At 41.4% G+C, this 13,201-nt stretch overlaps 1 protein-coding gene across 1 annotated transcript in view; it reads right to left on the bottom strand.

Moving 5' to 3' along the window:
- Window positions 1–13,201, bottom strand: part of LOC122814071 (cytospin-B-like) — an 804,690-nt gene that overhangs the window by 347,307 nt on the left and 444,182 nt on the right. Inside the window, exons 9-10 of the mRNA XM_044086684.1 lie at window positions 12,574–12,658; window positions 7,878–7,968 (exon numbers count right to left, since the gene is read on the bottom strand). Of these exons, the coding sequence (XP_043942619.1) occupies window positions 7,878–7,968; window positions 12,574–12,658 (176 nt within the window). The remainder of the gene's footprint in view (window positions 1–7,877; window positions 7,969–12,573; window positions 12,659–13,201) is intronic.

Below are 13,201 nucleotides of genomic sequence, written 5' to 3'. Positions count from 1 at the left end.
GGAAGGTGACATACTGCAGTTTATCGAGGGTGACATACTACGGTTTATGGAAGGTGACATACTAGGGCCTATGAAAGGTGACATACTATGTGTGCCTTATGGAAGGTGACATACTACAGTTTATGGAAGGTGACATATTAGGGTTTATGGAAGGTGACATACTACAGTTTATGGAAGGTGACATACTATGGTTTATGGAAGGTGGCAGACTAGGGTCTATGTAAAGTGACATACTACGGTTTATGGAAGGTGACATACTAGAGTTTATGGAAGGTGACGTACTACGGTTTATGGAAGGTGACATACTAGGGTCTATGGAAGGTGACATACTATGTATGCCTTATGGAAGGTGACATACTACAGTTTATGGAAGGTGACAGACTAGGGTCTGCGGAAGGTAACAAACTATGTATGGTTTATGGAAGGTGATGTACTAGGGTCTATGGAAGGTGACATACTAGGGTCTATGGAAGGTGACATACTATGGTTTATGGAAGGTGACATACTAGGGTCTATGGAAGGTGACATACTATGTGTGCCTTATGGAAGGTGACATACTAAGGTTTATGAAAGGTGACATATTAGGGTCTATGGAAGGTGACATACTAGGGTTTATGGAAGGTGACATACTACGGTTTATGGAAGGTGACAGACTAGGGTCTGTGGAAGGTAACATGCTATGTATGGTTTATGGAATGTGACATACTAGGGTCTATGGAAGTTGACATACTAGGGTTTATGAAAGGTGACATACTATGGTTTATGGAAGGTGATATACTAGGGTTTATGGAAGGTGACATACTAGGGTTTATGGAAAGTGACATACTACGGTTTATGGAAGGTGACATACTATGGTTTATGGAAGGTGACATACTAGGGTCTATGGAAGGTGACATACTATGTATGCCTTATGGAAGGTGACATACTACAGTTTATGAAAGGTGACATACTACGGTTTATGGAAGGTTACATACTAGGGTCTATGTAAAGTGACATACTACGGTTTATGGAAGGTGACATACTAGAGTTTATGGAAGGTGACATACTACGGTTTATGGAAGGTGACATACTAGGGTCTATGGAAGGTGACATACTATGTATGCCTTATGGAAGGTGACATACTACAGTTTATGGAAGGTGACAGACTAGGGTCTGCGGAAGGTAACATACTATGTATGGTTTATGGAAGATGACGTACTAGGGTCTATGGAAGGTGACATACTAGGGTTTATGGAAGGTGACATAAAAGGGTTTATGGCAGGTGACATACTAGGGTTTACAGAAGGTGACATACTAGGGTTTATGGAAGGTGACATACTAGGGTTTACGGAAGGTGACATACTACAGTTTATGGAAGGTGACATACTAGGGTTTATGGAAGGTGACATACTACGGTTTATGGAAGGTGACATACTAGGGTTTATGGAAGGTGATGTATTAGGGTCTATGGATGGTGACATACTACAGTTTATGAAGGTGACATACTATGGTTTATGGAAGGTGGCATACTATGGTTTATGGAAGGTGACATACTACAGTTAATGGAAGGTGACAGACTAGGTTCTATGGAAGGTGAAATACTATGGTCTATGGAAAGTGACATACTAAGGTTTATGGAAGGTGACGTAATAGGTTCTATGGAAGGTGACATACTACGGTTTATGGAAGGTGACATACTAGGGTTTCTGGAAGGTGACATACTAGAGTTTATGGAAGGTGACATTTTATGGTCTATGGAAGGTGACATACTACAGTTTATGTAAGGTGACATACTAGGGTTTACAGAAGATGACATACTACGGTTTATGGAAGGTGACATGCTATGTGTGGTTTATGGAAGGTGACATACTATGGGGTATGGAAGGTGGCATACTAGTGTTTATGGAAGGTGACATACTGTGGTTTATGCATGGTGACATACTAGGGTTTATGGAAGGTGACAGACTAGGGTCTGTGGAAGGTAATATACTATGTATGGTTTATGGAAGGTGACATACTAGGGTCTATGGAAGGTGACATACTACGGTTTATGAAAGGTGACATATGGTTTATGCAAGGTGACATATTAGGGTGTATGGAAGGTGACATACTACAATTTATGGAAGGTGACATACTATGATTTATGGAAGGTGACATACTACGGTTTATAGATGCTGACATACTATGGTTAATGGAAGGTGACAGACTTGGTTCTATGGAAGGTGAAATACTAGGGTCTATGGAAGGTGACATACTAGGGTTTATGGAAGGTGACATACTACAGTTTATGGAAGGTGACATTTTATGGTCTACGGAAGGTGACATTTTATGGTTTATGGAAGGTGACATACTAGGGTTTAGGGAAGGTGACATACTAGGGTTTATGGAAGGTGACATACTAGGGACTGTGGAAGGTGACATACTATGGTTTATGGATGCTGACATACGTGGTTAATGGAAGGTGACAGACTAGGTTCCACAGAAGGTGAAATACTAGGGTCAATGGAAGGTGACATACTATGGTTTATGGAAGGTGACATACTAGGGTTTATGGAAGGTGACCTACTACAGTTTATGGAAGGTGACATTTTATGGTCTATGGAAGGTGACATACTACAGTTTATGGAAGGTGACATACTATGGTCTATGGAAGGTGACATACTATGGGGTATGGAAGATGACATACTAGGGTATATGAAAGGTGACATACGGTTTATGAAAGGTGACATACTAGGGTTTATGGAAGGTGACAGACTAGGGTTTATGGAAGGTGACAGACTAGGGTCTATGGAAGGTGACATACTACGGTTTATGAAAGGTGACATACTACGGTTTAGGTAAGGTGACATATTAGGGTGTATGGAAGGTGACATACTAGGGTTTATGGAAGGTGACACACTACGGTTTATGGAAGGTGACAGACTAGGGTCTGTGGAAGGTGACATACTAGGGTTTATGAAAGGTGACATACGGTTTATGAAAGGTGACATACTAGGGTTTATGGAAGGTGACATACGGTTTATGAAAGGTGATATACTAGGGTTTATGGAAGGTAACAGACTAGGGTTTATGGAAGATGACAGACTGGGGTCTGTGGAAGGTAACATACTATGTATGGTCTATGGAAGGTGATACTAGGGTCTGTGGAAGGTGACATACTAGGGTTTATGGAAGGTGACATACTACGGGTTATGGAAGGTGACATACTAGGGTCTATGGAAGGTGACATACTTGGGTTTATGGAAGGTGACATACTAGGGTTTATGGAAGGTGACATACTAGAGTTTACGGAAGGTGACATACTACGGTTTATGGAAGGTGACATACTAGGGTCTATGGAAGGTGACATACTAGGGTTTATGGAGGTGACATACTATGGTTTATGGAAGGTGACAGACTAAGTTCTATGGAAGGTGACATACTAGGGTCTATGGAAGGTGACATACTACGGTTTATGGAAGGTGACATACTACGGTTTATGGAAGGTGACATACTACAGTTTGTGGAAGGTAACATTTTATGGTCTATGGAATGTGACATACTACAGATTATGGAAGGTGACATACTATGGGGTATGGAAGGTGACATACTATGGTTTATGGAAGGTGACATACTACAGTTTATGGAAGGTGACATACTACAGTTTATGGAAGGTGACAGACTAGGGTTTATGGAAGGTGACAGACTAGGGTCTATGGAAGGTGACATACTACGGTTCATGAAAGGTGACATACTATTGTTTAGGTAAGGTGACATATTAGGGTGTAGGGAAGGTGACATACTACAGTTTATGGATGGTGAAATACTATGGTTTACGGAAGATGACATACTATGATTTATGGAAGGTGACATACTAGGGTTCATGGAAGGTGACATACTAGGGTTTATGGAAGGTGACATACTATGGTTTATGGAAGGTGACAGACTAGGGTCTGTGGAAGGTAACATGCTATGTATGGTCTATGGAAGGTGACATACTAGGGTCTATGGAAGGTGACATACTACGGTTTATGAAAGGTGACATACTACGGTTTAGGTAAGGTGACATATTAGGGTGTATGGAAGGTGACATACTAGGGTTTATGGAAGGTGACATACTATGTTTTATGGAAGGTGACAGACTAGGGTCTGTGGAAGGTGACGTACTAGAGTTTATGAAAGGTGACATACGGTTTATGAAAGGTGACATACTAGGGTTTATGGAAGGTGACATACAGTTTATGAAAGGTGTCATACTAGGGTTTATGGAAGGTGACAGACTAGGGTTTATGGAAGGTGACAGACTGGGGTCTATGGAAGGTGACATACTAGGGTCTATGGAAGGTGACATACTAGGGTTTACGGAAGGTGACATACTACAGGTTATGGAAGGTGACATACTAGGGTCTATGGAAAGTGACATACTACAGTTTATGGAAGGTGACATACTAGGGTTTATGGAAGGTGACATACTACGGTGTATGGAAGGTGACACTAGTTTATGGAAGGTGACATACTATGGTTTACTGAAGGTGACATACTACGGTTTATGGAAGGTGACATACTACGGTTTATGTAAGTTGACATACTACGGTTTATGGAAGGTGACATACTACAGTTTATGGGAGGTAACATACTAGGGTTTATGGAGGTGACAGACTAAGTTCTATGGAAGGTGACATACTAGGGTCTATGGAAGGTGACATACTACGGTTTATGGAAGGTGACATACTACGGTTTATGGAAGGTGACATACTACAGTTTGTGGAAGGTAACATTTTATAGTCTATGGAATGTGACATACTACAGTTTATGGAAGGTGACATACTACAGTTTATGGAAGGTGACATACTACAGGTTATGGAAGGTGACTTACTAGGGTTTATGGAAGGTGACATACTACGGTTTATGGAAGGTGACATACTAGGGACTGTGGAAGGTGACATACTATATATGCTTCATGGAAGGTGACATACTATGGGGTATGGAAGGTGACATACTAGGGTTTATGGCAGGTGACATACTATGGTTTATGGAAGGTGAAATACTACAGTTTATGTAAGGTGACATACTAGGGTTTATGTATGGTGACATATAATGGTTTATGAAAGGTGACATACTAGGGTTTATGGAAGGTGACATACTATGTATGGTTTATGGAAGGTGACACTATGTTCTATGGAAGGTGACATACTACGGTTTTTGGAAGGTGACATACTAGGGTTTATGGAAGGTGACATACTACAGTTTACAGAAGGTGACATACTTGGGTTTATGGTACGTGACATACTATGGTTTATGGAAGGTGTCAGACTAGGGTCTGTGGAAGGTGACATACTATGTATGGTTTATGGAAGGTGACATACTATGGTTTATGGAAGGTGACATACGGTTTTTGGAAGGTGACATACTATGGTCTATGGAAGGTGAAATACTAGGGTTTATGAAAGGTGACATACTACAGTTTATGTAAGGTGACATACTAGGGTGTATGTAAGGTGACATACTACAGTTTATGGAAGGTGAAGTGCTATGGTTTATGGAAGGTGACATACTATGATTTATGGAAGGTGACATACTAGGGTTTATGGAAGGTGACATACTACGGTTTATGGAAGGTGACAGACTTGGGTCTATGGAAGGAGACATACTATGATTTACAGCAGGTGACATACTGGGGTTTATGGTAGGTGACATACTACGGTTTATGGAATGTGACAGAATAGGGTTTATTGAAGGTGACATACTAGGGTCTATGTAAGGTGACATACTACGGTTTACAGAAGGTGACATACTAGGGTTTATGGAAGGTGACACTACGGTTTATGGAAGGTGAAATACTGGGGTTTATGGTAGGTGACATACTATGGTTTATGGATGGTGACATACTAGGGTCCATGGAAGGTGACATACTATGGTTTACAGAAGGTGACATACTAGGGTTTATGTTAGGTGACATACTAGGAATAGGGTTCTTCATAAGATACTTCGAAGGTAAGCTAAGCCACGGCCAGAGCTCCTTGAATGACACCTACTTAAGGTGAAACCTCAGCATACAACTCTATACTAGGCCTTTTTGAAACATGACATATCAAGGACCAAGGCCTCAGATTAGGGCATCCCCATGTTACACTTCAGCAGGGTAATACATTAAGGTCAGGTCTACCCATGTGAGACTTCAGAAGCATAATACATGAGAGCCAATGGTCCCTGCATGTCTGGCTGATATCAAGTGTGTGTGTGTGTGTGTGTGTGTGTGTGTGTGTGTGTGTGTGTGTGTGTGTGTGTGTGTGTGTGTGTGTGTGTGACAGACATTTGAGAAGGATAATACACCACAGTCAGAGCTCCCCATGTTGTGATTGAGAAGGGTTATACATCATGGTCAGTTATCGCAACATGACACCTGAGAAAGATAATATGCCAGCATGAGGACTCCCCACATCACACTTGAGAAGGGTAATACACCAGGGTCAGGACTCCCCACATCACACTTGAGAAGGGTGATAACCCAGGGTCAGGATTCCCCATGTCACACTTGACAAGGGTAATATGCCAAGGTCAGGCCTGCACATGAGACTTGGAATACACCACCCTTACGAGTTCCTTGAGGGGCACAGTGGGTCTGGCTCTTCTCATACATGCTTTAGCAGTAAATTGTACTGATTTGTCTGGTGCCTGTCCAGCTCTGTGTCACATTGTGAATGGGTACAGAGGACTACAGGCTTGTGCTTGGGAGCACCCCTGCAATCTTGTACAAGGGTGCCCCAGCAGTGAATGCCTCTTATACCTCTTGTGAAGAGGAGCTCAGTTATTTTGTACTTACTGTTTTTGTGAGGCCCATTGGTACCTCAGTCAGTCACTGTGCCTGACTGTTGTAGGAGTCTGACATCTGCAGCATCACTAAGCTGGTCAAGCAAAAGAACAGCATCACGCCATGGCCCTGAACACTGATGTACAAGTACCACTAATGTCACTGATGTACAAGTACCACTAATGGTTGTTGTTGGAATTACACTCCATCATCAAAGAACAGCATCACGCCACGGCCCTGAACACTGATGTACAAGTACCACTAATGTCACTGATGTACAAGTACCACTAATGGTTGTTGTTGGAATTACACTCCATCATCAAAGAACAGCATCACGCCATGGCCCTGAACACTGATGTACAAGTACCACTAATGTCACTGATGTACAAGTACCACTAATGGTTGTTGTTGGAATTACACTCCATCATCAAAGAACAGCATCACGCCACGGCCCTGAACACTGATGTACAAGTACCACTAATGGTTATTCTTGGAATTACACTCCATCATAAGTGTGTTCATTTGTGGGCAAACATACATATTTATGTTTACACTTGAGTACCTTTGACATGTTTGCCACATTTCCCAGGTAGTTTGTGAAAATAGTCTTTAATTAGCCACTTGGTTAAGAAAGAATAAACAAATAAATGTTTGTATCCACATGAATATGTGGTATTTCCATATCTGAGTGGATGAGTATCTTCATCTGTGTGTGTGTGTGTGTGTGTGTGTGTGTGTGTGTGTGTGTCTGTATTTATGAGTGTGCATGTCAGTGTCTTTGTGCTTTAAACGATTAATAACAGTCTATAATGTGTCAGTACTGAAATTCTAATTTATTCTTCCCTGCCACTCAGAATGGATGACAATTACTATGCAGGTTTCAAAATGACTCACTTGAGGTTTTCACATCTATTAGTTTGGCATCACAATATCTATCTTCATACACTAACTGGCATTAAAGTGGCATTGCTTCAGCATTTTGGTCAGGACTACTGCAAATGAAACAGAACAAAAATTTTGGGGTTCAAAAAACAAACTGGTAGCTGTTACAATATCAGCTTGGCAAAAACACAGTTATAGTCCTGCTAATGACTAAAGTTTTACTGACCTGGTTTTAAGTATGTCATTTGATGTTATTTCCTGAGCCATTGAATTACGAAGCTGATTTCTCCTGTCTTCATTTCTGGCTAAAGAACTATCTGCAAAGGAAAGTAACTCATGTAATGAAGGCATCATTGCAATTAAATCACTAGAAACATCCTCTCAAATGCTGTGTTTATGCTGAGGACAGACATCAACAGAGAAATGTACATTCCCAAAGGCATCCAACCTGACCAGCTACATGAAAGAATATTGGCAGTAAGAGAGATACTATTACATTTCCAATAAAGACAGCATAGCAGTGGCCTTTAAAATGTCAACACCGGACACTGGCATTGCTATATCATGTGTTCTTAACAAAGAGTAAATTATCAGAACCCAAAACCCACTGAGGTGACTAAAGAGTACATTGATAAGTCCAAATGTTCTGAAAGCACATGGCTCAAGCTTCCGGTACACCTCTACCCTGTGATGCATTTCCCATTCAATGCACAGTGACCACTATAGAAGCTTAAGTTCATAGGTAGGTACTAGGCTATTGGCCCTAGGGCCTATATAAGCCTAGCCAAAAGGTACCCTGGCTTTCGCCACCCAAGAAAATTATTTTCCTGTGCCACTGTCGAACAGAGCCACAGAAGTGATCCCTGGGGTGAATTTCCTATCTCCCATCCAATCATCAAGATTTTTCTTGAAGAGTGCTAATGAGGAGCTTTGTTTGATATAGATAGGTAGTTTGTTCCAGAGTATAGGAAGTCTCTGGGACATGAATCTATCCCTCCAGCATGTTCTGTTAATTGTGGTGACAAAGTTTAGGTCCCTAGAGCGTGTAGCTTGTAGGGATTGGGATTTCTTTATGTGGAGCATGTCTAAAAGCTCTAGGTGTGACATAGCTTTGTGTGTTAGGCAGAGATCGCCTCTGAGTAGGCGATATGCGATGAAGTAAAGATGCAGTTTTTTTGAGACAGTCTGCATAGGGCATCTGTTCGAGGCCGGTAATCCTCTTTGTGAGGTATTTATGTGGCCATTCCAGTTGTTGTAGATGTCTTGTGAGGTACACACCAAAAGGGGCGTTGTATTTTATAGTAAGTCTAATGAGTGATGAGTAGAGGGGAACAATGATCTCTTTTTTCCTGGATGAGAAACCTTTTGTGATGAGGTGTGCCACGTAGAAGGGTTTGCTGACTACTGTGGTGATGTGATTATCAAAGAAGAGACTACTGTTCACCTGTGTCCCAAGGTCTCTTATCACACTTTTGGTGTTAAGTAGACTACCGCCTATGTGGTAGTTGGGTACAGAGTTTTTACCAGAAGGGATGACAATGCACTTTTTGGCATTGAGCTTGAGGCCATGGCTTTGACACCAGGCATCTGTCTCAGCAAGACCCTTTTGTAGGATGTCCACATCTTTTGGAGTTTTGATTACGGCTCCTAGTTTGCAGTCATCTGTGAACTTCATTAGCCAAAGACCTTCTGTGTTAGCCTGTACTTCAGAGAAGTAGATACCAAACAGGAGAGGACCCAGGACTGAACCCTGAGGTACTCCACTTGTCACTGGTCTGAAGTTGGATTTGGAGTCTGCTACTTTTACAGTGTGGGTTCTGTCAGTGAGCCAGTTGGCAACCCATCTTGTGACATAGGGATTTATATTTAATTTAGTGAGTTTATCTATAATTCCAGAGGGGGGATGGTGTTGAAAGCCTTGGCGAGATCTAGATACGCTGTGTGAACCACATTACCCTCATCTACGGCTTTGGTGACTGCTCCAAAGAAGTCTATCAGGTTTAGGAGACATGATCTGCCTTTTACAAACCTGAACTGGGTGGGGTCTTGAGTTTGGAGATTACCAGTGTCATTGTTTATAAGTTCCATGATGACATGTTCCATAGCCTTGCAGACCAGGCTCATTAGGCTAATGGGGCAGTAGTTTCTGGGGTCTGTGGTGGCTCCCCCTTTGTGGAGTGGGATAACCATCGCTGTGCACCATTCAGTGGGCACATAGCCTGAGGTGAGGCTATGATTGAACATGGTACTTAGGTGGGGTGCCAGTTCATTCTGTTCTACAGTTCATGTAGAACACAGCGTGGGATGTTGTCAGGTCCCATGGATGCTGTGTTCTTGGCTTTGGATAGTGTTTTTTACCTGTGCAGCTGTGATTACAGGAACTTTGTATTCTTTTGGTATAGAGATGGGCCCTTTAGGGGATGACAGGGGGGGTAAAGTTAGCACTGAACCTATCTGTCAGGATGTTGGCAATATCAGTTGGTTCTGTATATTTAGTGCCATTGTGCAGTAACTCAGAGCAGATCTGAATGTTGCCATTGAGATTCTTGACATAGCTATAGAATACTTTGTGGTTGTCTTTATAGTCAGTGGCAATTTTGTTTTCATAACTAGCTTTGGAGGACTTTATGAGGGATCTCAGCTTCTTACTGAGGCTGACCAGGGAGTTTCTCCAATCATGGGATTTTACTCATTTTTGCAACAGTTTCTTTCTTATGTTGTAGAATTTGTTTATGGCAGGGTACCACCAGATTGGATTCCTTTTTTTGGAGGATAGCATCTTGTTTCTGTTAGGGATTGCATGATCCATGCACTTGTGTAAGTGCTTATAAGCTGCAGTTGTGTAGGATTCAGCAGTCATACCGCTATTGTCCGTCAGCATGGGTGTTGTGAAGTTTGCCACTTCTGTCTTAAGAAGTGTGAAGTTGGCTTTGGAGAAATTTTTTACTGCGGTTTCCCTAATGGGGGGTGGGGGAGGGATGTGGATGTCTAGGGTGATTAGGTTGTGGTCGGATATGACCAATGAGGAACTGACCTCTGGTGTGGAGCATTGGTTGCCCATGTTGGTAATAACCAGGGCTAGGATATTGCTGCCCATGGTGGGGGTGTGGATAAGTTGATCCAAGGCATTGAAATTTATGAATTCCAGAAAATGTTGAGCACAAGAGTTGGTACATGAGTAGTTTTCCCAGTTAATGGTGGTGTAGTTGAAATCGCCCATTATTAGGGTGTTAGGTTGTATCCTAATATTTTCCACTCTATCCTGAAATGAGGAGTGGGAATCCTGGGGCATGGTGGGGGATCTGCAGCAAGCTACAATTTGGATTGCGGTGTTGCCCAGAGTTAGTTGCACTTGGATAATCTCGGATGCATTATGCTGAGCAACTAGCCTGGAGGGGTGAATATCCTTAATGAATATGGGCATGCCTCCACCTTTAGTGTTTCGGTCCAGGTTAGGTGGCCAAAAGGTGTGGTATGAATTATAGCCTGGTAATGCAGGGGTACTCACTGGAGCCTTGAAACAGGTCTCTGTCACTGCACAGATGTCGATGTTCTCCATTTTAAGGAGTGCCTCAAGTGAGTGCATTTTGAGGTTTAGACTTCTAGCATTGAGTAGCAGTACCCTCAGATTCTGCTTGCTTGTACCTGTTATGGTGGTGAATTTGTCATTTGAACCTTGCCTAAAAAGGCACTATAGGGGTGGCTAGAGCCTTAGCCAGTATCTGGAATCCCAGGGGCAACAGGTGCAGGCCATCTCTGGCAAAGCATCGTGGTTTGTCGATCATGTCATCCCAGGCAGACAGATACTGGATCCCCTTAGAATGACACCAGAAGCTTAGCCAATTGTTGAAGTCAATCATTTTTTCCTTGTATTGTGGTATCATTCTGGGTGATGGCAGGATGCTACTCAGGGCTAGGGCCATACCTGCCTGGGCTACAAGATCAGACAGCTTCTCCATGTCCCTTTTCATGTAGTCCAGGGAGGTGCATCTCAGGTCATTCACACCAACATGGACAATGACATGGACAATGGACAAAGTAGCTTGTGTATGAAAATAAAAGTAAATAGCCTTAAGTATGTATAATAATTACTATATTATGGAGATGGAGAAGGTGAGCTTCCACAGGTTCAGCATGGGGGAGGGTGCATTTTATCTAAATAATAGCAGCCTAGGAGTGATGCAAATGTATGTGTGTGCATGCATGCATGCGCATGAGCTGTGTTTGTGTCTATGTATACTGACACACACTTGTGCAGGTGCGGGTTTGTGCATGCACACACATGCACACACACACGCACATATGCAGCCACAGACAGATACACATACACACGCATATGTTTATATATATGCATATACTTTTTAATTCACATATTTATGTTTTTCTGCAGGCAATATGATAACATTTTTCATGACTTTAGGCAGACATACAATTCTGAAATCTAGTATACTTGTACCTCTCAATTGTCCAGATTTTCACAGAATGTCCAGATGTTTGCCTCATATTTTTGGTATGTTCCTCATAAAAAAATGTGTTTTTTTCTGGATTTTTGTTGGAAATCAGTGAGGACTAAATTCTCTAAATAATGACAGGCATTTGAGTTTCAGACTTCATATCCTTCAGAAAATGCATGGTAACACAAAACCTTTTATTCTACCAATTTTCTAAGGTTATAAGAGCAGTATTTAAACTTTGTCCCTGTCTTTAGGTCTTTGTCCCCCATTTTTCTCTTTGTCTAGATTTTTTGTGCTAAGAGGTTGAGAGCTCTGAGTATACTGTTTAAAATAATGACACTGAAATTTGGTTTACAGGAAAGAATCATGTTTAAAAAGTATAAAAGAGTTAAAGCACTGGTGAAATGTGACGACTGGTATATAATGAGATGATAACTAATGGGATTTATGCCCTTTTGACTGGCTTACCATTATCAGCAGTTTGGAATGTGACTCTTGTGGCTTTATTCAGTAAATTAGATGTCCTGATAATGCCTGAAGTTTCAGTGCTCACCTGTGAAAATAAAAAAAAAAATCTTTAATGATTTAGAGACAAATTCAAAAATATCAACATATAATATCAGTGAATCAAAGCAACTGAAACATTTAGTTTTCCTAAGTTACCAGTGCTTGGCTCTAAGGTATATTTGAGAGTTATGTTGCCCTTACTTCAGATGTTAAAAATGAGCTATATACCTAAAATGCAGTAATCACTTACAGCAGGTAAAGATCAGGCTAAGTAAAGAAACTGCATTTCTCGATTCCAAACATTGTCCCTTACAATTATAATGCATTTCTAAAACACTGCATGTTGAACGTTACTTTTCATATCAGTAAATTATCTCTTTCCTTAGCAATGCTGTTTCTGTTATTTATTTACTTACTTATCATGTAGATAGGCTAGTTCATAAAGAAGACCTTTTTAGCCATAATTTCTGAGAAGACTAAACATAACGCCATTAATCAGATGTACAACATCATTTATTTAAATGTGTTAACTGGCAAAGCACAGATCCATCTAGACCTATTTCAGCCCAGGTAAGAATAAAGGAAGACC

This window comes from Protopterus annectens, chromosome 10.part0, assembly GCF_019279795.1.
Source record: "Protopterus annectens isolate FY-2018-M chromosome 10.part0, PAN1.0, whole genome shotgun sequence".
Classification (NCBI taxonomy): Eukaryota; Metazoa; Chordata; order Ceratodontiformes; family Protopteridae; genus Protopterus; species Protopterus annectens.
Note: the sequence above shows the minus strand (reverse complement) of the source record. Positions and strands in the feature narration are given on the sequence as shown.